Source organism: Erythrolamprus reginae, chromosome 7, assembly GCF_031021105.1.
Source record: "Erythrolamprus reginae isolate rEryReg1 chromosome 7, rEryReg1.hap1, whole genome shotgun sequence".
NCBI classification, from domain to species: Eukaryota; Metazoa; Chordata; class Lepidosauria; order Squamata; family Dipsadidae; genus Erythrolamprus; species Erythrolamprus reginae.
The window spans coordinates 52,194,857-52,221,264 of record NC_091956.1 but is presented as its reverse complement, the minus strand read 5'-3'; the positions used below and the strand labels follow the sequence as shown (position 1 = coordinate 52,221,264).

Sequence of the window (26,408 nt, the reverse complement as noted above, 5' to 3'; positions counted from 1 at the left end):
TACCTCTCTGCCAATCCGTTAGCCCATGGCGAAAATGGTGATATGAGGGCGTGCCTGACCCCTAACTGGTCTAGAAATAGCTCAAATTGCCTGGCTGTCAATTGGGGCCCATTATCAGATACCAATACGTCTGGATAGCCATGGGTGGTAAAAAGATGGCGCAACGCTTTTATAGTAGCACATGTGGTGATATTATGCATTTCAATTATTTCGACCCACTTAGAATAAGCATCTACTACAATTAAGAAATACTGTGAGCCAATAGGGCCTGCAAAATCAATGTGTATTCTGGACCAAGGCCCCTTGGGTTGCTCCCAATCCATGGGTGTAGTTTTGGGGGGTTTCGACCTTGACTCTTGACAAGGGTCACACTTGGCCACCCACCCTTCAATTTCAGCATCCAGTCCCGGCCACCAGAAATGGCCCCTTGCTAACCCTTTCATTCTTACAATGCCTGGATGTCCCACATGCAACATATTCAAAACCTTAGTCTTCAGACTGTCAGGGATTATGACCCTGTCACCCCATAATAGACAACCTTTAACATAAGACAGTTCAAATCTCTTACTCTTAAATTCAGACAGGTCTTTTTCATCAGGTTCATTACTCCACCCTCTTAAAACACAATTAATTACTTTTATTAGTATTGGGTCTTGTTTAGTATGTTCAGCTACTTCCTTGGCAGTTGTCAGGGGGTTATCTTCTAACTCTATAAGTAATACTTCAGCGGAAGGGGCAGGGTCCTCCACTATTTCGGGGATGGGGCACCTGCTAAGGCCATCCGCATGGTTTATGGTTGTACCTCCCCTATGCGTTAATTCATATTGGTAACCTGATAAGAATATAGTCCACCTAATTAATCTTGGTGACATAAAGGGCGGAGTTGGTTTGTCTGGGGCAAGAAGGCCTAACAAGGGTTTGTGATCGGTAACCAGCTCGAACTTCCTCCTAAAAAGGTAATTGTGGAACTTTTTAACTCCAGCTACTAATGCTAAAGCCTCTTTGTCCAGCTGACTGTAATTTCGTTCTGTGCTGGACAAGGTTCTTGAAAAAAATGCTATAGGGGCCTCTGTGTTGTTAGGCAGCACATGAGCCAAGACACTACCCACCCCATAGGGGGAAGCATCGCACGTAAGACGTAGGGGAAGCAATGTACTATACTGTACCACTACACTTGTGGAAGTTAATAGATTCTTTATTCGTGAGAAGGCTTCTCTTTCAATTCTCCCCCATGTCCAAGGGACTCCTTTCTGAAGCAGCCGGTGTAGAGGTTCTGCTGCTGTGGCCTTCTGTCTCAAAAAAACAGAGTAAAAATTTAGAAGGCCTAAAAACGCCTGCAAATCAGCCTTGCTCTTGGGCTCGGGGGCTTCCTTGATAGCCTTGACCTTTTCTTTAGTGGGATGGATGCCTTCGCCATCTATTCTATATCCCAGAAACTCAACACTACTGGTTCCCCAAACGCATTTCTTTGGTTTAATCCTGAGTCCTTTGTCCTGCAGTCTAGTTAATACCTCCCTTATCCTTAGGTTTAACTGGGCCTGATCCTTCCCCGAAATTAAAATGTCATCAAAGTATGGTATTGTTCCCCCAATTCCTGTCAATAACATCTCCATCAGACTTTGAAAAATTCCCGGGGCTACACTTACGCCAAATTGTAACCGGGTGCATCTAAAGGCCCCTCTATGGGTAACGATGGTTTGCGCCAGGGAGGTAGGACCATCGACGGGCAATTGCTGGTAAGCCTGAGCCAGGTCGATCTTTGCAAACACTTTCCCTTCCCCCAGGGAGTGAAGTAGCTGTTGTACGACTGGTATGGGGTATGGATGATGTTGTAATGCTTTATTTAGGGTGGATTTATAGTCGGCGCAGACTCGTAAGGAGCCATCTGGTTTGAGAGGAGTTACTATGGGCGTTTCCCAAGGAGCCTGGTCTACTGGGACTAGAATGCCCTGATGTATAAGTTTATCTAATTGAATATCTAATTTAGGAAGTAGTGGCAGGGGAACTCTCCTTGGTTTGAGGCGGACAAGGGGCACTTTAGGATCAAGAGAAAATGAGATAGGTGGGCCTTTATAGGACCCCAAAGTTGAGCTGAAAACCTCTGGAAATTCCTTTAAGAAGTTAGGAATAAGGTTGTTTGTTATTTTGCAAATGCCAGAGATTTCTATTCCTAGGGGAGCCATCCACTCTAATCCCAAAAGGGAGTGCCTAGGTCCTGATACCACTATTAATGGAAGATTAATTTTAACATGTTTAAAAACAATTGGCACGCTTAGCTTTCCCATTACTGGAATTAACCCCCCTTGAAAATCCTTAATAATTAAATCTGTACCTATTAAATCAGTTTTGACAATATGTGGCATATACAGTTTGACCTTTTCCCAAGTCATTATACTATACCGAGAACCAGTGTCCAGTTCCATCTGGCACGGGTGCGAATTTAGGAGTAATGAAATAGTAATTTTGGCTTTGTTGGCCATTACCGTGTTATTGATAGAAATGTCCCGGTTACCTCTTGAGTAGTCGCGGTTAAAGTTGGAGTGATTCTTCCGGACGAAAGATCTAAATCCTCTGTTGTCGCGCTGTTGGGGCTGCTGGTTTTGAAATCTTGGTGGCCGTTGTGTGGAGAATGTTTCTTCCGGCATGGGGGCTCTGAAGGCTTCGGCAATGTGGCCACGGCGGCCGCAGCAGTGGCAATTGGCATCCCGAAAAGGGCAGCGTTGGTGCGGATGGTTTCCCCGGCAGCCTGAGCACGGAAGTGTTGAGCGAGGTTGCCTCAGGGAGCGTGAGTGGTCTTGCTGGAGCAAGAAGCAGTCGTCTTCGGAGGGTGTAGATGGACTTAAGTTGCTTGGAGACTCAGCTCGGCGAGTAGGCGAATTGATGTGAGCAATGACTTCGTGCTTGTCGTTTTGTTTAAGCTCCTTTGCAGCGACTTCGGCGACTTCAGCAGTCTGGGCTAATTTGATGACTGTTTGCAGTGAAGGTTCCTCTTCGGTGAGGAGTTTGTTTCTGACAGTAGAATTCTTCATCCCGAAGATGAGGGCATCTATTAGGCGAGCTTCCGGGTTGTCAAAACGGCATTTCGACAGCACCGTTCGTAGGCGCGTAGCATATTGATTAATGCTCTCCGAGTCTAGTTGTCCCATTCGCGAAAACTGGTGTCTGAAGACGATCGCCGGCTTCGTGGGTTTGAAATGGGCAGACAGCTTTGCTTTCAATGAGTCCCAGGCGATGGAGTTGGCCGGTGCCGGGTCTGTCAATGTCTGGGCGAGATCGAACATCTCCGAGCCGCAGTAGTTCAAGAAGATCGCTCTTTTCCGATCATTGTCGGCTTCCCTCATTCCAGCAGCCTCGAGGAATATTTCAAATTTCGCGAGGTAGGCGTCCCATGTAGATTTCTCCGGGTCGAAGAATTCCGGAGCTCTCCCGACAGGCAGGGAATCCATAGCGGCAAGCGAAGGCTCTTTCTTCCGTCGTCGCCAGGTGAAGTGACTCGAGACAGCTAGTAACAAGACGGTTCCTTTATTTTCAGCTCTTTCGTAAGTGACAATCAGCTGGAACGCATCTCAGCTGGGCAGGGAGAAAGCGCTCCTTTTATACAGTTTTGGTTCCCGCCTAAACCGAGCTGTCAGCGCCTCAACCAATCAGGCGCGATCTGTTATTTACATAATTTCCCTGGTTACAACTATTTACAGAGGATTCAACAATGAGGATCTAAAAATCGAGCTGCAACAACTCTGGCATAAGCCAGTGAAAGTGGTCCCAGTGGTACTTGGCACGCAGGGCACAGTGCCAAAGGATCTCAGCGGACATTTGAAAACCATCAGAATTGACAAAATCTCCATCTGTCAATTGCAAAAGGCCACTTTACTGGGATCGTCAAACATAATTCGCCGCTACATCACGTAGTCCTAGGTGCTTGGGAAGTGCCCGACTGGTGATGAAATAAGAAATCCAGCATAGTGATCTCGTTTGCTGTGTTGTATTATAATAATAATAATAATAATAATAATAATAATAATAATAATAATAATATACCATGAGCATTAGCATGTATTCAACATGAAGCACATTCAATATTTTGAATATTTGTACAGACTTAAAATAGGATTCTTCCACAGAAAAATGCCAATAAGGAAACTCACATACATGGAAGACTTCTGCCTAAGTAGATCTTTACATTGTTTCCCTCTTCGACAATGGCAGCAAAACAAACCTGATTAGAGCATAGGACCAATTGGGACGTTTCTATACTGTCTCTTATGAATGGTTACACATAGAAGAGTTGCCTAAAGATTTTTGCAATGATTGAAACAAAAGCTAGCTTTAAGCAACAAGACTTCTTAATATGGGTGAATAACTTTTTAATGTCTAAAGCAATGCATTTAATGGCCTAGCTCAGAGGTTTGGGGATGGCCATCAGCTGCAGAGAATGGACTGATGATGCTAAACTTGCACGTATACATTACTGGAGCCAGGATTTGATGCAGGCTGGGGGAGGGGGGGGTCTATGTTAAGTCTATTTTAGGTTTATATTAAAATACATTTTCTTCTATTTCCCATTTTAAGATGGCAAAGACATTTAACTTGTTCCCCACCCACCCACCCCCAAAAAACCACAGCTACAAATAATCCTTACTCATTTTAAAAACAATTTATAATAATAAATATTTGAAATGTGTATATAGAGTTCAAGTTATTCATTTTTTTTTCATTTAAAGCTCCCTCAATCCTTTTTTATCTCACAATATAAGCAATTTGGTAGTGGGAACTATCATTTTCTAAACCTCCAGTCCAAAGATTTCTTGGATGCCTGTAAAAAGTATCTTTATGGTATTCCTTGTTAATTTTATGTTATTATCATTTAATATCAGTGTATTTTTGAACAGAAGAAACTGAATTGATGGCCATCTATCTGGTCTGAAACAAAAATGTACTTTTAACACCAAGCTTGTTCAAACACACATTTTAGAAGCATTGATTGTAGTTTTTTGCTATTGTAGCTTTCCACTTACTTCCTCTGAAGGAGGCAAAGGCAAGAAAATGACCTGGTAAAAACATTACATTCAGAAGATCAAGATGCTCTAGGAAGTCACACTTTTGTTCTTGCAATGTCCTGTGGTGCCACTTATATAAAGTTTTAAGACCATAGCATTTTCTTTCTCTTCTGATAACGAAATTCTTTTACTTTTTGGTTAAAAGACTTTCACAGTGTCTCTTTGAATGGAAGATCTATTTCTGATGCCCCGGGCTATAGAGAGTCACAAGGGTACAATATTAATTATTGAATACATACTGTTGCTAGTCTTTCAAATAATCTTTAGTATGTTTCAATCTGCTGTATTTTTGTAAGACACTTCAATAAAGTCACACTTGGATTTTTTTCATTTCACCATCCTGAAGTGAGATTGATGGATGGGTAGATGGATAGAAGGACTGCTGCTGTTGGACCTTGAACAGATTGTTTTTGGCATTATCTTTTAAATCTAACATTCTTTGATTGACCTTGGCAGACGTATCAAAAGTATTGTCGTGATCTCACTGAACATAGCTGTCTTTCCCCTTTTTAGCGAGCATTTCGGTTGGTTTTGGTGGTTTGAGTTTTTCAAATATTTCCAGTTACAATGAAGTACTTAACAATGTCAGCCCTGTCTCTGATCCTCTCATGACTTCCTTTCATCAAGTTTCAAAGAATATTAAGTCCACCCTTTTTTCTGCCCCTGGAAAAATTTCTTGGCCCTTTTCCATGAACTTTATTATTTCCATTCACATTGTTTTTATGCTGCCATCAAACGAATGGACTGTTCATCATATGTAAACAGTGAGTTACCAATGGGATTTTGACTATACTAACCTTTGTAGTACAGTGTTCCCTTGATTTTCGTGGGTTTGAACTTCACGAAGTCTATGCCACGGTTTTTCAAAAATATTAATTAAAAAAATACTTCGTGTTTTTTTTCCCTTTACCACGGGTTTTCCCGCCCGATGACGTCATATGTCATCGCCAAACTTTTGTCCGCCTTTAATAAATTTAATTTTTTTAATTTAATTTATTTTTTTTAATAAACTTTAATAAATAACCCTGGTGAGTAGTAATCTAAATGGTTGCTAAGGGAACGGGAAATTGCAATTTAGGGGTTTAAAGTGTTAAGGGATGGCTTGTGATACTGTTCATAGCCAAAAATACAGGTAGTCCCCGGGTTACGTCATCCCCGACGTACGATGTTTCGTTGTTACGACGACCCGGGGACAGGTTCGAAGCCACCGGTGCCGCCGCTGCCTCTGTTCGGGCGAGGGGATCTCCGCGGTGGGCAGCCTCGGAGGCTACAGCAACGCAGTGCTGAGAAGGCCCTGCTTCAAGGGACCAACAGCCAGGCCTTCTCGACGCTGCGTTACTGTAGAAGTCGTTGAAGAATCGAGGGAACACTGTATAACCTAGTAGAGCAAAGAATACTGCTTCTGTATGAAAGGGAGAACTTACATATGCATGATGGTGCCTTCAAGTGTTCCTTTGAATGCATGCAATATCTACCGATCAAATGGAACAAACCAAGCATCATCTTACATAACAACTCAAACGCCAAATACATCTGACTGAAAAAGTCAAAGTAATGCTGGTCTCACACAATAAAGCCATGACTCAGGGCTTCTCCAACCTCATAATCAGGATATCAAGACAATCTGGAGAAAATTCCTCAAAGATTCTATCTAGCTGACTTTTGGAGAACAAACACTGAAAACCTATTTGATAACACACTTACAACTTAGAAACATAGAAACACAGAAGATTGACGGCAGAAAAAGACCTCATGATCCATCTAGTCTGCCCTTATACTATTTCCTGTATTTATCTTAGGATGGATATATGTTTATTCCAGGCATGTTTAAATTCAGTTACTGTCAGTGATGGGCTACCAAAAATTTTACTACCACACTCTGGGCGTGGCTTATGCATTTTGTTTCAACATCTTTCAGTGCAAATTGGGTGCTCTGGGGTGGAGCTCCAAATTTTGCTACCGGAACTGCGTTCCTGACTGTTCCTTAGGAGCCCATCACTGGTTACTGTGGATTTACCAACCACGTCTGCTGGAAGTTTGTTCCAAGCATCTACTACTCTTTCAGTAAAACAATATTTTCTCACGTTGCTTCTGATCTTTCCTCCAACTAACCTCAGATTGTAGTCCCTTGTTCTTGTGTTCACTTTCCTATTAAAAACACTTCTCTCCTGAACCTTATTAAAAAACCCTTTAACATATTTAACTGTTTTGATCCTGTCCCCCCCTTTCCCTTCTGTCCTCCAGACTATACAGATTGAGTTCATTAAGTCTTTCCTGATAAGTTTTATGCTTAAGACCTTCCACGTTTTTGTAGCCCGTCTTTGGACCCGTTCAATTTCAACTTAGTTATATTAATTGGATCTAATGCTTAAGACTGTGAGGCCCAGGGGGCAATGATAACTCAAGGTAGTTTGACTCAGCCTCCTCCCAATACAATTTGTTTCTTTTTTCAGAGCTCTACAAACCAAGAGCTGGATTACACTGAAAAAGTAACAGGGCCAACAGTATATCTGTTGCAATATCAATGTCCTTGGTGGTGAAGGTATCTACAAAAGATTTGTTTAATATTTAATGAATATAACTAGATCACCTTACATCAGGTGATAGTTAATTTTCTGCAGTTTTGTTAACCTGCTGGGAGCAGAGTTGTGCCTTGACATCTAGAGTGTCAATCAGCTCTTCCTCATTTAGCAATGCTGAATGGCAGCAGCAATGGAACGAGCGAAGCTGATTTTTGAACATTTAGCAGCACACCACTGAGTATAACTAAACCCACATAAAATATGTAGAACAGTTATTTGGAATATCAGGGCAACATTTCATCTATAATTTTTCATATAATAACAGCAGCCACACCAGCAGAAGTAGCAGCCATATCACCAGCAATATTATTTAACATAATTACTAGCATTCAATATTGGTAAAGATGAGCATATGTTACATGTATGCAGTTCACATTTATTCACGTGTAATGATAAATATGGGAATACCCAGACATGTGATCAGCATATTATTATTATTATTATTATTATTATTATTATTATTATTATTATTTAGATTTGTATGCCACCTCTCTCCGCAGACTCGGGGCGGCTCACAGCAATAATAAAAACAATGTACAATGACAAATCTAATATATTTAAAAAATATCTAAAACCCCTTATTTAAAAACGAAACATACACACAAACATACCGTACATAAATTATATAGGCCTGGGGAAGATGTCTCAATTCTCCCATGCCTGACGGCAGAGGTGAGTTTTAAGAAGTTTACGAAAGGCAAGGAGGATGGGGGCAACCCTAATCTCCAGGGGGAGCTGGTTCCAGAGGGTCAGGGCTGCCAAAGAGAAGGCTCTTCTCCTGGGTCCCGCCAGACGACATTGTTTAGTCGACGGGAGCCGGAGAAGGCCAACTCTGTGGTACCTAACTGGTCGCTGGGATTCGTGCGGCAGAAGGCATATTGTCCATTGTCCATTGCATTTCTGAAAAATGAATATATAACTATTTCAGCTAGAGAAAATTAACTTGTGATTACTCAGAGCAATCATTGTATAACAGATTTCATAACTGATACCTTAGAGAACAAAGCAGAGTTGAATATTCTTTAGAATATGAACTTGTGAACTGGATAATACTGACAATGTCAGGGGGGGAAAAGCAGGCAAATTAACATTTTTTAAAAACTGTGGAAATATTAAAGAAATAACATTGACGTTTTGGAGGAGCTCCATGAGGACCCAAGTGTTGGCAGTGATAAGAAGCCATGTAGAATAGAAGCTTTAAATTTAGAGCAAGGAGAAAGATAAGGAAACAGACACAAAGCAGTTTTATTCTCAAGGAAAGATCTCATGGTTATTTGGGAGCACACAACAGCCACAAGCTATTTTCTGGGCTCCACCTTTTGATTACAAATTTAACACTAGGTATCAGCTTCAATACATGCCAGTTTTTATGCAGGTACAGGTAATGAGAGGATGATGGGAGGAACAGGTGCTAGGCATGCAATTCTCGGGACCAGGGTAATGTGCAGAAACACATAAAAGAAGAATGGGGCTTGGTTTGTGCAGTTTCATCTATCATCTTGTCTTTTTTCTTTTACTCCAGGTTGCCACTGCTGCAGACATACTAAATGGTTTCAAAACATGTAATTTAGAGTGGAGAATCTAAAAATGAGACCTGATACGTTCTAAATATTCTAGAAAGAATAACAACAAATTGGAGAGAGATGAGGAATGGAAGCAAAGAAGAAAACACTTCACATACCTGTTAATTTGTAAGAAGTTGAACTCAACTTGAAGAAGACTTTCATGTGACTTCCATGCTAACCACAACAATGTGCAGTCAACTCTCATTATAGAAGTGTATAGAATTTCCAAGAGATCAATCACAACACAAATTATTCTTAGGCTAGTAGTCACCTTAAAGAGAATTGTGTCATATTATATACAATGGAATCTTTTTTAGAATAATAATGTCTAATGGCTAGTCTAGATATAAGGACAAAAACAAATAAATGTGTGCCAAAATTAATGCAAGCACAACCAATATTTCTAATATTATTAGAGGTGTAATTTTAGCTGCATTTCATATGTCCATCAATTTTTTTTGAGACTTTAGTTCCTTACTACAAACTACAGGATTTTATACAGAATTTCAGAAGTTCACAACACAGCATACAGCATTATTGGTGGAGGGTTTTTTATTTGCTTTGCCTCCTGTTAGATAGATTTATTTATTTACTTACTTACAATATTTTTATATTTCTGTGTGGTTCCCAGTAGTTCACATATTAGGTTATAAAAAAAAGAACAAAATAAAACTGTTAAAACAATTGCATCAGTTAAGAATAATCTATATCTCTGCAGGGGCTGATCGGTGACCATAACAAATAATTCTTGAATTACACTGTCTTTACATCCTTTCCAAAGGACATCAGCATGGGCACTAACCAGATCTCAGAAAAGAGGCACTTCCAGCACTGCAGTGCAAAAGCATTGAGTTTAACATCTCTCTACAAGATGATAGCATAAGATGTCTATTTGCAGGAGACAAACTGGACTGCGTTTGATAGTCATGCTGTAAAGGGCCTTATAGCTAGAGCCAGCATTATAAGTTGCACTCCAAAGCCTACTGGTATTTTAAAGCTGTTGTAGCTCTTATTCTCTAGAAATGCCGGCCATAATATTTTGCTCCAATTGCAGTTTACAAATAGTTTTCAAAGACAGCACCAGATAAAGTAGATTCAGAGATAGGTTCCTGCCAGTTCGGACCAGTTCTAGAGAACCAGTAGTGGGAATTTCCCCTTGCTCACCAAACTGGCAGTGACCCAGGGCTACCACACCCCCAAACCGGCTCTCCTGGTAGCGCTATAGGCGCCCCCCATCTTGTTTTTTGCTTCTGGGTTTTTGGCACTGTGCATGTGCCCTCGTGTGCATGGCGCGTCAGGAAGTGAACCGGCAGAGAGGTAAGTCAAAACCCACCCCTGAGTAGATTGCAGTAATCTATCCTGGAAGTGATGAGGATGTGTTTCATTTTGATCAAACAGGATCTCTACCTTACAAGGCTTCAATTTCCTTAAAGAAAATTCAATTCTAAAACTTCATTATACTGAAACCTAGTTGTAATCCTACGCACAGTAACAGGGTAATACTATTTCTGACAGTCTCAAAATGGGTGAACAGTGCGGTCAGGCGGTAGGATAAGCGAGTAGAATGCTTGGCTGCATAGCTAGAGGTATAACAAGCAGGAAGAGGGAGATTGTGATCCTACTGTATAGAGTGCTGGTGATACTACATTTGGAATACTGTGTTCAGTTCTGGAGACCTCACCTAGAAATAGAGATCGATTAAATTGAACGAGTCCAAAGACAGGCTGCAAAAATGGTGGAAGGTCTTAAGCATAAAACTTATCAGGAAAGACTTAATGAACTCAATCTGTATAGTCTGGAGGACAGAAGGGAAAGGGGGGACAGGATCAAAACAGTTAAATATGTTAAAAGGTTAAATAAGGTTTAGCAGAGAAGTGTTTTTATTAGGAAAGTGAACACAAGAACAAGGGGCTACAATCTGAGGTTAGTTGGGGGAAAGATCAGAAGCAACGTGAGAAAATATTATTTTACTGAGAGTAGTAAATGCTTGGAAAAAACATCCAGCAGACATGGTTGGTAAATCCATAGTAACTGAATTTAAACATGCCTGGGATAAACATATATCCATCCTAAGATAAAATACAGAAAATAGTACAAGGGCGGACTAAATGGACCATGAGGTCTTTTTCTGCCGTCAGTCTTCTATGTTTCTATGAACTCTACAAAAAAAACCCAGTACTGTTTCTGTGAGATCTACCACAACCCTGCAAGATAGATTGGGCACAAAACAGGGCAAAATATACTATCACTGCCAGTATTAAGAAGAAATAATCTTCAGTCGGTCGCAGTCAGTGTTAGTGGGGGTCAGAGGTCGGCCTCTAGGCTGCTTCCTTGTGGGGTACCTCAGGGGTCAGTCCTCTCCCCCCTACTATTTAATATTTACATGAAACCGCTGGGTGAGATCATCCAAGGGCATGGGGTGAGGTATCATCAGTATGCAGATGATACCCAGCTTTACATCTCCGCCCCTTGTCCAGTCAGTGAAGCAGTGGAAGTGATGTGCCGGTGCCTGGAGGCTGTTGGGGTCTGGATGGGTGTCAACAGACTCAAACTCAACCCTGATAAGACGGAGTGGCTGTGGGTTTTGCCTCCCAAGGACAATCCCATCTGTACGTCCATTACCCTGGGGGGGGGGGATCACTAACCCCCTCAGAGAGGGTCCGCAACTTGGGCGTCCTCCTCGATCCACAGCTCACATTAGGGAAACATCTTTCAGCTGTGGCGAGGGGGGGCGTTTGCCCAGATTTGCCTGGTGCACCAGTTGCGGCCCTATTTGGACCGGGAGTCACTGCTCACAGTCACTCATGCCCTCATCACCTTGAGGCTCGACTACTGTAACGCTCTTTACATGGGGCTACCTTTGAAAAGTGTTCAGAAACTTCAGATCATGCAGAATGCAGCTGTGAGAGCTATCATGGGCTTTCCTAAATATGCCCATGTCACACCAACACTCTGCAGTCTGCATTGGTTGCTCATCGGTTTGCGGTCACAATTCAAAGTGTTGGTTATGACCTATAAAGCCCTTCATGGCATCGGACCAGAATATCTCCGGAACTGCCTTCTGCCGCATGAATCCCAGCGACCAGTTAGGTTCCACAGAGTTGGCCTATTCCGGGTCCCGTCGACTAAACAATGCTGTCTGGTGGGACCCAGGGGAAGAGCCTTCTCTGTGGTGGCCCCAACCCTCTGGAACCAACTCCCCCCAGAGATCAGAGTTGCCCCCATCCTCCTTGCCTTTCATAAGCTCCTTAAAACTCACCTCTGTCATCAGGCATGGGGGAATTGAGATATTCCCTTCCCCCTAGGCTTATAAAATGTATGGTTGGTATGTCTGTATGTATGATTGGTTTCTTAAATTAGGGTTTTTAAATTTAACTTAAACTTAAATGTTAGATTTGTTTATATTGTCTTATTATTGTTGTTAGCCGCCCTGAGTCTACGGAGAGGGGCAGCATACAAATCAAATCAAATCAAATCAATTGATCGATAGATAGATAGATAAATAAATAAATAGTGGAAATTGTGAAATTTTATTTATTTATTTGGATTTGTATGCCACCTAAATTCTTCCTCTCTTATTTTAAATGTAAAGGGTGTTTGTTTTTTTTAATGAAGAATTTAAAGCTATTTAAGCCATTTTTGGCCATTGCAGAACAAAATAAAGCAATGACACAATTCTTAATCCAAAGTACATTCTCTGTATTGAATTAACATTCTTGATGGTGAAGAGGCTGCTTTTCCTATGTGTTAGCAGCAAGTATAAGCACACTACTAAAATAAGAAAGTAAGTTGAACATGCATGTCCTTATTTGCAAACTCATCCTTTATTCTCCTAGTAGAAAAGGTTTAAGGTGTTTTTGTGAAAGTAATATAAACAAATGAGACCTCAGTTATACCTGTAAAGGAAATGGGTTACCAAAGAGTCACAAATGCTATCTCAATTTCCAAGATTTATATTAAAAACCTGTTAATCAATAATCTTTGTCAATTATAGATTCTTGAGTACTTCAGGACATCAGGTTTTAGCTCAAACTTCTATTTTTGAAAAAGATTTTTATCTTGCATATTATTTCACATACAATTCAAAACAGCAAACATACCAATACTCCTTTCTATCTTCCCCACAACAGTAACCTGTGATATGAGTTAGATTGGCTCAAAGTCAGCCTCCTGGATTTTCATGCCTAAGGTGGGACTGAAACGTATAGTTTACTGCTTTCTAGGTCGACATCTTAACCACTACACCAAACCTTTTGTTCTTGAAAAACTCAGCTGTAAAGAAAGCCCATTTAAAAGTAACTTCAGACAGGACAGAAAATCAATATATCTCAAAGCTTTCTTTGCAGAAAAATGATGAGAATGAAAGATAAGTCTTAATGTATACATTTAACTAAGGAAGTACAGAAGATAGAAAAACAGGATGCCTTTCTTTACAAGGCCTTAATTTGAAGCCCTGAAATCTCAAATTTAGCTATTACAATGAAGTCCTGTTGCAGACAGACCTGTTTTTTTATCACCACTTAAAATCTAATTAATCCGTATTGAAGCACAAAGATTTCTGTTGTTTTTTTTTAGGTGAGGGGTCATAGAGCTTTCTTTGTTCATCCTCAGACTTGCAATCATCAGGCATTGGGATATAATTTTACCAAGCAAATTGAAAGGTAACATATCAAATCCTTATCACAAAACCCAACTCATGGTTAAGCAGAGTCCTTCGTCCTTTGCAAGAAACCTTATATTCAGGAAGAACAAAAACATGTTTCAGAGTTCTCAAAGGGTTAATAATTGAAGCTTATATTGAGGAGAGCAAAGAGCAACCATCATTGGAGCTGCAGCCACTATATAAAGTCAAAGTTCCAAAAAACCTGGCCAAAAGATTTTCCAGACAGTCGATTGCATCCTTTACAATGGCTTTAGTGAACCGAACCATAATGCAGTTAGCAGGGATTTTATTTTGCCTGTTAGGATGGGTCTTATCCTGCCTCACTACTTATTTACCTCAGTGGAAAAATCTCAATTTAGAATTGAATGAATTGGAGATCTGGACAATGGGACTCTGGCAAGCTTGTGTGGTCCATGAAGAAGGGGGAATGCAGTGCAAAGAATTTGATTCTTTTTTAGCTTTACCTCCTGAGCTCCAAATTTCTAGGATTCTGATGTTCATATCCAATGGATTAGGACTTTCTGGTCTCTTACTCTCAAGTTTTGGATTGGATTGTTTAAAGATTGGAGAACAGCAACAGGATCTAAAGAAGAGGTTATTGTTGCTGGGAGGAATATTCTGCTGGATATCAGGAGCTGCAGCCTTAGTCCCAGTGTCTTGGGTGGCTCATACCACTGTGCAGGAATTTTGGGATGAAACTATTCCAGACATCGTTCCGAGGTGGGACTTTGGGGAAGCACTTTTTATAGGCTGGTTTGCTGGATTTTGTCTCATTTTTGGAGGCTCACTGCTAAATTGCAGCGTCTGTTCTGTTGTTACTCAATCGTCTTCGGTCCATTATACAGTGGCAGGTGTGCTAGATGCTTGTCAACACTTGGAAAGTAACAACAGACCCCAAAGTCTAAGAGTCTGAGAGACAGGAGAGCCTATTTTTCCTTTCATGCACTTAAACACAGTGTGCAGAACTTATTCCAATTAAGATTAAAGGACGCTTTGTTCCTCACTCAATTAATTACACTTGAGTTTCTAATATTTTTCCTGGACTTTTTATTTCCAGAGTACTGTTATCCTTCTTATTACAAGGCTGAAAATGCGGGCTTCATAACAAGAGTAGATTAAAATGACTATTGAAAACATCATCATATATTTTTGCCTACTTCAACTTAAAATGTACTGTTAAAACAAAATATCCAAAGCTCAAATAAGTCATACAAATATGAATAATCATATTACACAATCATACCCTGTATTTGATTTTCAGAAATCATTGTTTCTGTTTCTCTACTGTCTTAAAATTTAAATACTATTCTCATTTAAACTTTCTGCTACAAATTCAAATATGCAGCAAAATCTTTAAATAAATCTTCAATTCAGCAATACTGGTTAATAGATTCCAGTTGTACCTACAGACTAGGATTCATCTTAAAGCATGGAAAACACCAAGATTTCCTCTCCTTATTTGCATGCTATTGCCACTACATATTTTTAAGATATAAGGAAGTAGCTAACAAAATATTTTAATTAGATGTCAAATACTGGTATTGTAAAGAATTGGTTCTGTTGTGTTATGTGTTGATATTTGAGTGTAAGTATATATGTTCCCAATATACTTTCTAAAGTCTGAGAAAGACTGTATTAATTTTACTGTGTGATGACAGCATTATTTTTTTGTTTACATCTTTTAAAAACTGGATTGCTTCTGTGCCATCCATTTATAATGCATAATGTCTTTTATTAAGCAGCTCCAAGTTACATAATTGAATTTGCAAACTTAAGAGTGTTAGGTTAATTATATTTGTACTTATCTGGAGGAAAACATTATTGAACTCTGTGGATTTGCTTCTGAATGAATATGAATTCAATTATGTAGTTAAATCTATCCAAGTAAGGATTGATTATTATTTCCTAAAAAGAAGTAAAATGTTAATATTTGAACTGTATTTTCAGTGTAAAATGGATCTTATGAGTCTAATACTTTTGAAATCACGTTACCATTTTTCTATATTTAAATATTATTGGAAAGAACAAATAATCTAAATATGAGAACATTTACAGTACCTATTTACCGATAGTAATAACACAACATTTCTTCGCTGATCCTCAACTCAAACTCTATCAGTACATTCACAAATGCTAAAACTTGCATATTTCTTATTACATTGCTTAACGGAAAAGTTAATGGTTTTTTATAAGAAAATGTTGTTAAACCTATTAAGTAGCTTATAAGGCTATAATAGACTTATTTTTTAATAAAATGAAGAAGGATGCTCTGGAAAGCTACATAGGTAGTGCAAAAAGGAAAGAAAGGATATAATGTAAAAAAAAAATTCTTTTAGCTTTGCCTAAAGAAGTCAAGGTTTACAGAATGTTAAAACATTTCACAAATGGACAGTTGTCTGATGACAGAACACCAAGAGTAAAAGCTACAAAAAGTGCTAGTTGTATAAGCATTGATGTGCTCTGTTGCTCTGAAGTATGCCCGCTGTTGTTGAAATTTGATAGGAGGCTATTCAAAAGGTAGCTGCCAGATGGGAATGTGAGAACACACTGTTCATTGGTTACTGGTGGAGTTCTACTTCTATGCACAGAACTGATCATATTTTTTTTTGTTAGACCACAGAAGAGTCAGACTTTTTGACATTAGCTAAATAATTTTAAACTAAAAAACATAATCTGCCAAGTATATTAAAATTAAATTTAGAATGAAAATTACATCTATTTCTTTTTAGCATAATTTACACTTATGTAGTTTGATTTGTATTATTAGTTAAATAGACATGTTTCAATGTATTATATAAACAAATTTAAGATATTATTACCTTATCTATCATATACATATCTGTTAATATTGGAAGTATCCAGATTTCCAATGTCATAAAATGTATTTATAAAAATGGCTTCTCTGTATTACAAAGTCTATTTCCCATTCTGAAAATAGAGATGGACCTCAGTTTCCATGAAAAACTGCATTTAGTAAAATAAAATGAAAATAGAGCACGGACTTGCTGCATTTATGAGTTTCAGATCCAGTCAGTTTTATATTATATCTTAGTGTGTAAAATGTTATCAGGGAAAAAAATCATGTACTGTCATGGATTGTGGTTTGTGTAGGAACTCACTTACATAAGTACAGCTTACATAATCATTGTTACTCAAGAAATCACCATAATCCTGATTAATGGCCCACCATTATAATATGGTCTTATTGGTGAATGTTTTATATGAATATTTGCACAAATCACATAAACTTGATTTAACTGGTATTGGTAAAGAAAAGAAGCATGCAAAAGTTACTGTTAAAAAAACTGTATTTTTCCAAATCATTGAAACAATTGAAAAGTGCAGAGACAAAGGTTAATCTAAGTGATGTGTACATATACAGACAATATTAGGATAGAAGACATTTGTGATACAACCTGATTAAATATTGAGTTCAGTTCTGATCATTTAATATTTAATATTTAACATAACTATAAAAATTGAAGTTTAGTGTCATCCAATAAAATATTTTCTAACACTTTGTTCATTTGGCTAAACAATATTGTATACTACTTGTAATACTTGTAATGTGATGTGCAGGATTGTACTGAAGTAATGATAATCAAGATATGATTACATTTGTTCTATTTTCTGATAGGTAACTTTTATGATAAAAATGATATTAGTATAGTATGAAACTTGACTGGTATTTGTCCATAATCAAGATTTTCAAAATTGTTACAAAAAATTGGCTAAGACTTCCAGGACTTCAAAATGTTTTCTTAAGTATTAGTTGAGGTTGCTGCAATTTTAGCATGTGAAAGAAAGCATGGATGGAAGATCCTTTTTATAAACAGCCAACAAAATTTATCTTGCCAATATATTATTATTCTTATTTTTCTCTAAATATTGTGGTATATTTGTATATGTCCTTAAAATAATTTGGACAGTAGCTTTCTTTAACCCGCAAATTTAAATGTTCAGAACTGAACTATATTAAACTGTACTGTACATAAATAAGACTGGAAATAAATAAATCACAAGATACAATTCTATACATCATTCTAAAACATTATTATACTGTATTGTCAGACTAAGAAGCTGAAAATATCAGCCTTCATTTCTATATTAAATAACTTTGCAACTTCAGCTTTTAGACCTTGACCTTGACAGAGTAAATGGCATGTACATGTTTAGTTCACTTCTAAAAGATGTTTTAAAAAAAGAGGGGCACCCAGGAAATATTAAGCAGTTTCCTACTTTTAAGTAGAAGCAATATTGAAAAGATCTGAATAATTATACAAAGTTGTTCATAATAATAGGACTCTTCGGGAGATTTACAAAAATAAATTAAGACACAATAATCTATTTCCTTCTGTAATTCTAAGGATGGTAATGAACATACTGTAATGTTCTCCTATTTTTTTCAACAATACTATTATATCCTTGAAAAATAAAATACAGCATGTCTACATACAATTATGTTGCAAAATTGACAAGTACACAATTAACAGAAGTCTTTGTTTTTTTCAGTGGCTTTTTTATGTGTATGTGAATATGTATCACATATAGAATTATGTGTCACTTTCATCAATGGCTTTAAAATGCCTAAATAACTGTAATGCTCTCATTACCTTATGTTCCATAGCTTGGAAGCAATAGTTACATTGTTTAAATAGCCTGATCTTATAAAATGAGAAGTTCTACTTTAGTCAGTGGGGAGTATGGCATGCAGATTTAATTTAGAAAAGACATTTATCACTACTAGCTCTTCAATACCTTCTTAAGCAATTAGAGGCCTTACTTTGGTCTGATCTACAAAACAGTGACATCACTGCTGAAACAAAGCATCAATCACTGTGTGTTCCATGATAATGACATCAAAACTAATCAGTACTTGGTTATCAGATGAGAATTACCAAAGGGAGTGAGGATGCCAAGAAAATCTGTGGCTGTACTACTGGTATGTAAAACCTCTTGATGGACTGAATGAAGCAAAAGTCCTTGAAGAGATCCTTCCAAAGTTTTGGCACAGATTTTCTAGACTTGAAATATGTCCCCAGACTTTGCACATGTATATACATGCACGACAACTGAAGGCCAGCTAGAAAAGTACCCCTACATAGAAGGATGATTGATAAAGCAGCCACTTCCAACTTGAGCCTCCTGGAAGATGAGCAATAGTTTCTTCAGTGTTTTGAGAAACAGGAGTGGGGTGGGACTTCAGATGCACCCACATGTGCTTTGTGAAGCATCTATTCAAATTAGAATGGGGCATCTCATCACAGCCAACTCACCAGACCAACTTGCCTATGACCAACTAGCCACAGCCAACTCATCACAGGATAACTTGCTATAGGGCAATTTAATAATTTAATTTAACTATTTAAAATAAATAAAAATATTTTAATTTTTGCCATTCACATTTTATTCTGTCTGTCCTTTTTCAGCCTTTCTTTAATTACTCTGTTCCACAATTTCTTTGCTATTAGTGCAACTCTTGTCTCACAGAGAGTTGATTGCACCAAGTTGTCCATGGTGAGTTGTCCATGATGAGTTGTCCATGGCAAATTCCCTCAACTTGCCTTGGCAAATTGTCACAGACTCTTTTCAAATACCTTGCCTAGTATCTATTGTAAACTTGCAGCCAGAAGCTGATTTTGGAGAATAACTGTTTTTTTTTAAATAAAAAAGCACTTTGTATTAAACCTAGTTGCTGGTTAAACAAGCTAAGGTTATTGATCATGTTTAAACCTTATTGTGCCATAATTAACTTAGGAACCAACTTACATGGACTATTTAATCTTAACCCAACTAATATTACATATTTTAAGTGCTCATTACCAAGGTTTCCAATGGGTGCTTCGATCAATAGTTCTCAACTTCGGCAATTTTAAGATGTGTAGGATTTATTTCCAAGATTTCCCTAGCATTCTGGGAGTTGAACTCCAAACATCTTAATGTTGATAGGGTTGAGAAACTTTGCCTTAGAGAATTAAATTTTGTTAAGAACAATTCTTGTGAAAATGGATCTGTTTGGGCTCCATGAATGTAACTATTTGAATAAACTCTTACTAGATACATTTACATATTACTTTTCATTCTTTGAATACTCAGGTCTAAAAATTGAATTTGGGTCCATTTTTCTGAAACAGCTGCCATTTGGGTATTATCAATTTTAACACATGGAGGGTTATGTATGTACTTCCCTGATGTTCTCTCCAAGCTCCTAGATACAGTGAGACTTGAAATACAGCCCCAAATTCAGTACATTCAAAAAGGATACTCTTCCAGCTTAGTATTCTAGGCCCCTTCCTTCATTAAGAAAAAGTAGAAAAGGAAAAAGATTTTTTGTCAGAGTTGAAAGTTCTCAGGTAGACAGCAGAAATCTAAACAGAACCTGTATGCACTAGACAGACCTGCTGGCATGGAAAAGGGCTCACATTTCCTGAAACCTATGTACACACTATTACTACTACTACTCTTTTTTTCAAAACCTATTAGATGGCTCAACAGCCATTTTCACAGTCTGACCTTGTGAAAAAAAATAAGCATGGAAATGAAACATATGGGACACATTGCATGATACAGAGCAGCAGTGCAGTTCATACATACTACGATTTCCTTTGTTTTTACATATACAAACTGTACAAAGTTAGCTTCATTGGTGTATCAATGTATATTTTGCTTTATATTTCTAGAGAAAAGACAAAGGGAACAGTTTGCACATCTGAAATGTTACATTATAGCATAGTGTATGTATTTTATAAACAATATCTACAATTGAATCCAAAAATATGTCTTTAAAAGACTGTAGAACAATAATATAAAAGCATTCACTTAAAAAATGAACAACACCTTTTATGCAAAATATTGTTAGACATCATCAGCTGGTAGAGCTGGTATGCTTATTTTTGCTCTTGTGAAGTATGCCATCTTCTCCCTTGAAAATAAATATAAGGGAAACAAAAATGTGTCAAATGTAGAACAATATATAATAGACTCCAATAGTAGAAGATAATAAAGAAGCAAATGACAATTTGCATCAAAGCACTATATAACAAATCCTTAGGCTTTTAACATACAGTGATTAGAAATACAATTTAATTGAGTTCAAGTAGGACAGTGCTCAAATGATATTTCTGTAAAAAAAAATAATTTTGTGATAGCCAATTTAACTAGTTTAGAAAGTTATAGGAGACACAATGTGTCCTTCTTCTACCAAGGACTTCAATAGTTTTTCTCTCTACCTAGAAGCATCATGGTGAATAAGAACATACTATAAATGTTGATTACAAACCAAGAGTTGGGATTTGTTTGGGGAGCTTTAAGTCTGCTTTGTAGATTGGATGGATGAAAAGAATGAGATTACAAGTGTGTTGAATTTCAAGGAAACAGAAGAGACGGAGATAGGAGGCACTTAGTAATCAAGGAAGTCAATATAGAGGAGGGTGCAATGAGATATGCAATCCAGCAGAGTCAGCTTCATTACTTACCCCATTGGATTCTGTTAAGTACTTGGGCAGCATTTGGAATGCAACGGTGGTGGTGGAGGTTCTTGTCTACATTAACTGGCACCAGCTTTCTGTTTGTGCTAGCTGGTAATGATGGCAAGGTTTGAATAAAGCTGGGGTGTCAAACTCACATTGTTATGGTGACGTAATATGATGTATCGGGACTTTTTCGCCCTTCACTAAATTGGTTTTTCATGGCCAGCACGTGATGCATCTGGCCCATGGGCCAGGAGTTTGACAGCCCTGGACTAGAGTGTCTATTTTTATGCATAAGGACAGGAGTAGACCCAGTGCAGCAATGCCACTAAGCACCTTGTCACTTTGCTCCACTTTTGCTGCAAGAAGCAGTATAGAGTGGAAACCTGAGGTATGGCTGGGGCAATTGCATGATTTTATACACTTCGATCAAGTCACCTCTTAAATGTCGTCTTTCAAAGCTGAAGAGACCAAGGCATTACAACCTGGTTTCATAAGGGAGGTGCTCTATTTCCTTGATCGTTCTTGTTGCCCTTTTTTGCACCTTTTCCAGTTCCATTATATCCTTCTTGAGGTGTGGTGACCAGAAGGACCATTGACCTTACTTGAATGGTCTTCTCGATGCACTGCAAGGAGAGTCCAATGTGGGTTGTTCTTTAGCATCATTGGCAGAGACTGAGTTAGAAATTAACATAATTATTGTGTCCCGCCCACTAGGTGCCCCATTGGGTCAGTCAATAAAAATGAAGGACTAGTGTAGTACAACACAATTTTATTAACTCTAAACCAATCAACCATAAGGAAAAACTTGAAAGGGGAGACCCTGGACCAAATAGGCAGGTTTGGACTCTCCTCGCAGTGCATCGAGAAGACCGTTCAGGTAAGGTCAACGGTCCTTCTCCACTGCACTGCTTGGAGAGTCCAATGTGGGATGTACCCAAGCAACAGGATCAGGGTGGGAGAGGCTGGACCAGGGTCACTGGAACACAAACCCTCTGCAGCACTCTGCGTTCAAATGCTGCCTCCACCGAGGCAAAGGAATTATAAACGTTGTGGGGGCTGACCAAGTTGGCGCCCTACAAATGTCTTCAATTGTGGCTTGTGTAGTCCAAGCAGCTGTAGTAGCCGCACTTCTGGTGGAGTGGGCCGTGACTCGGGATGGTAAAGGGGTAGAACTCACTTTATATGCCTCTATGATGCAGGGATGGATCCATCTGCTGATTGTTTTGGCAGAAACTTTGGTACCTATAGATGATGGGAGGAAGGAGACAAACAAACAATGCCTCTGACTTCCTAAGGGTTTCGGTGCAGCGTACATAGATCTTTAGTGCCCTACGAACGTCTACCTTGTGCCACCTCAATTTTGATGGGTGGGATCCATGTGTGCAGAAGTCCAGGAGAATGATGTCTTGAGATCGGTGAAATTTAGTGTTGACCTTGGTCAAGAAACAGGGGTTTAATCGTAAGGTCACTCTGTCCGGATGGAAGACGCAAAGGTCCGGACGGACGGAAAGCGCCGACAGGTGTGAAACCCTACGTGCAGAAGTAATGGCAACTAGAAATGCCACCTTAATTGAAATAATATGTAGTGAAACCTCCCTTAATGGCTCGAATGGAGGTCCTGTCAGTGCTTGGAGGACCAAGGGTAGATCCCAAGATGGGAAATGATGAATGACTGGTGGCGATAAATTTGCTGCTCCTTGGAGAAAGTCCTTTATCCACGGATGATGAGAGACTGGACTTAGGGGGTCAGTCCGTAGGACCGTGGCTATGGCTGCCATTTGCCTACATAGTGTATTGGGTGCCAACCCTTCATCGAGACCTTTTTGCAAGAGGTCTAGGAGGTGGAGCACCAAAGATGCTTGGAGTTGTACACCTTGAGCTTTACAAAAGTGGCAGTAAGCGGCCCAAGTAGCTTGATATATACGTGTTGTCGATGAACGACGAGCAGCTTGGATGGTGTGAATGACTTTCTCAGTGTGATATTCTTTCCTCATGAGGTCCCTTTCAATTGCCACACAGCAAGTCTCCACCACTGAGGGTCTGGGTGGACTACTAACCCCTGAATCAGGGAGAGTCGGTGGTGTGGGATGGTCCATGATGGGGAGGTTGATAGGTCCATCAGGTCTGCAAACCATGCACATCTGGGCCAGTACAGTGCAATAAGTAGCATCTCTGCATGTTCCAGGAGAATCTTGGAGACTTCCCTGGGAATCAAACTGATCAGAGGGAACGCATACAGTAATCCTTTCGGCCAAGGAGAGATGAGAGCATTGACCTGCTCGTCTCCTGGGGATAGAAAGCGGGAGAAAAATCATGGAACCTGGTTGCTGTAATGCGTTGTGAATAAGTCCACTTGTGGAGTGCCGTAGTGATGGACAATGTCCTGGAATGTTTCTGGACTCAAGGACCATTCTCAGGGGTCGAGAGTCTTCCAACTCAGCCAATCTGCTTGATTGTTTGATGTTCTTGAGAATGAATTGCATGGATTGAGGCTAGATGTAATTCTGCTCACGAGAAAAGATTGTGTGCTTCTTGCATTAAACATCCCGACCTTGTGTCCCCTTGATGGTTTACATGGGCTCGTGTTGCTACATTGTCCGTCAAGATGAGGACATGTTGACCCTCGACCAAATTTGTGAAACTCAGTAGTGCCCGAAACACTGCTCGAAGATCAAGAAGATTGATGTTGTAGTCCATCAGGTTGTCTGTTGTCCACAGATCTTGGGCGACTTGTGACCTGGTGTGTGCTCCCCAGCCAAAGAGGCTGGTAACCATGGTGATTGTCACCTCTTGATAGTAGAGGAAGGGTGAACCCTTGCTTAGGGCCCTGGAGGTCCACCAAGAGAGAGAACATCGTACCTCTGCTGTTATCGACACCCGTTGTCTGGAGTGACTGATCCTTGCCCTTTGAAAGGGGAGCAAGAACCACTGTAGTGGTCGGGCGTGAAGGTGGGCCCAAGGTACAATGTTTATACAGGAGATAAGTATTCCTAGTAATTGAGATAGGAATGCTAAGGGAACTCTGCTCCTCCGCTTTCGGGATGCCACCGCCGATTTTGCTGCTGCCGATTTCGCTGCCACCATGCCTCTAAGGTGTCTGGCGGCCCACATGTCTTCTGTCGGCTGCCGCTGCGCCGTCACCCATCAGAAGACACGTGGGCCGCCAGACAGCTGAGAGGCCCGGCGGCAGCGAAATCGGCTGCAGCGAAATCGGCGGTGGCATCCCAAAAGTGGAGGAGCAGCTCCCGACGCTGACCAGCCCAAACCGTTGGCTCCCTTTGCTGCTGCAGGTGGGTAGCCGCCCATCCATCGGGCTGTCTTCTGCCTCCGAATCCGGAGGCACGCCCATGGCCACCGAGGGCTCCTCCCCAAGTGGTGCCGGCGCCGAAAAAAGACTGGTCTGGTGAGGGGACTGAGCCTTGGCCGCCATTGCCCAGATTGCACCTCCTGCCGGCGTGGCGGCCAACAGAAGAAACGTGGACCGCCAAACAGCTGAGGGGCCCAGCGGCGGCAAAATTGGCAGCAGCAAAATCGGCGGCAGCAAAATTGGTGGTAGCGGGGGCAGTAAGACTCTTCAAGTGGAGCGTACTAACGCTCCAAGAATTAAAGGGGAAGGATTGGAATACAAGGCACCCCCTGAAAATAAGACGTAGCACAACTTTTGGAGCAAAAAATAATATAAGACAGTGTCTTATTTTCGGGGAAACACAGTAGTAGATATATTTCTTTAAGCCCCTGGTGACAAATCTATAACTCGTGTGCCAGAGGTGACACACAGAGCCCTCTCTGTGGGCACGCGCTGTCGCTCCACTCCAGCTCCGTCACGTTTTTCAATCATGTTTCTTACCGTCGTTTGAAGGGAAACAAAAGAGTAAAAAGAATGCCAAAACAGCATTCCACCTTTGTTGTGGCACATTTGCTGTTGCTGCCCCCATGGCCTCCCTCTCACAGTGCCTTGCGCAGCAGGGTCAAATTTAATCCGGAGCCATATTGTGACCTGGGTCATTTCGGATTGGCAAAAAAAAGCAACTGGCACCCTGTCAATTGCTTCTCCTGCAGAGCTCCCTGTGTTGGGATGTGCCGCCTCCCCGCTGGCCAGTTGGTCTTTGATGCGCTGCTCCTGGGTTTGTTGGCCTCTGGGTGTCAGATTTTCACCACTTAGCACCAGTTCAGGGATTCCTCCCCTCCCCCGGAGGAAGAGAGACAGAGACAGAGAGACTTATGATGAGGATGTGTTGCGTGTATATAGAGAGAAATAGTCAAAAGTATTGCGAGCAGGCAGAAATGAGGAAATGTTGCAGAACTGGATAGTAAAACTGCAGAAATATTAAAGAGTTGGCTTAGGACATGGGACTCCAAAAGCTAAATCTTGGATCTTTGGTTATTTAATTCAAAACATTTGAATTAATTTATCTTATAAATGATTGAAATTGCGGTGAAACTGTCCGTAGTTCTAACCGTAGAACTGTCTAATTCTGGAACCATATGCTGCATAGTGAAACTGAAGATTTCAATGTAGAAATTGCTGAACAGTTTTACAAAGCTCATAGAGATAGAAAGTCTCCTCACCTGAAAGATTGCACCTGTAATGGCACTTTCTGGCTTTGCTCTCGTAATCGGCACACATCTTTTGAAGCTTTCCTCATCAATTTTTCTGCATTTAATCCCTGTTTCTTTTTGTCCTTTGACTGTTCAGCCTAATGTAAAAAATTACAAGCCACATATGATAACTCATAATATTATATAGGATTTAAGTAAGTACCTTGCAAACTATCTTCAGCATAAATAAAAAGAAAGGCATCTTGGTGCTGCAATTCAAATGACTTTGGTCTGATTTCATTAAGATGTGAAATGAATGAAAAAGGTCTACCTAATTCTTGACAGTTTCTTTAATGGCACTGTAATCCATGGGCAAATGTTTGTACACCAGAAAGTGATGTCTCAAATAGAAACTCTATTAGCATGCCATTGCCAACGCTTCCTATTAACACCTGTAAATGGATTAACAGCATCTAAAAAAGGGCAACAGGTCACAAAAAATATTGCTTGGCAAAGGGGCTTTGCATACC

General features: G+C 39.9%; 2 protein-coding genes across 9 annotated transcripts in view; one reads left to right on the top strand and one right to left on the bottom strand.

The window, feature by feature from the left end:
• Positions 1–14,111: 14,111 nt before the first annotated feature.
• LOC139169931 (claudin-22-like) lies at positions 14,112–14,780 on the top strand. The gene has a single exon (XM_070756619.1). It carries the CDS (start codon positions 14,112–14,114, stop codon positions 14,778–14,780), a length of 669 nt encoding a protein of 222 aa, XP_070612720.1.
• A 5,323-nt stretch (positions 14,781–20,103) lies between these two features.
• Positions 20,104–26,408, bottom strand: part of WWC2 (WW and C2 domain containing 2) — a 203,210-nt gene continuing 196,905 nt past the window's right edge. For 6 of the 8 annotated variants that reach the window (XM_070757482.1, XM_070757488.1, XM_070757489.1 and 3 more), the window contains 2 exons: positions 25,909–26,036; positions 20,511–20,789 (listed from right to left, as the gene is read on the bottom strand). In XM_070757482.1, the coding sequence (XP_070613583.1) occupies positions 20,723–20,789; positions 25,909–26,036 (195 nt within the window). In that variant the 3' untranslated portion in view covers positions 20,511–20,722. Of the gene's footprint in view, positions 20,162–20,510; positions 20,790–25,908; positions 26,037–26,408 lie in introns of those variants that run through there. The other 2 variants (XM_070757484.1, XM_070757485.1) reach the window with 2 other exon arrangements.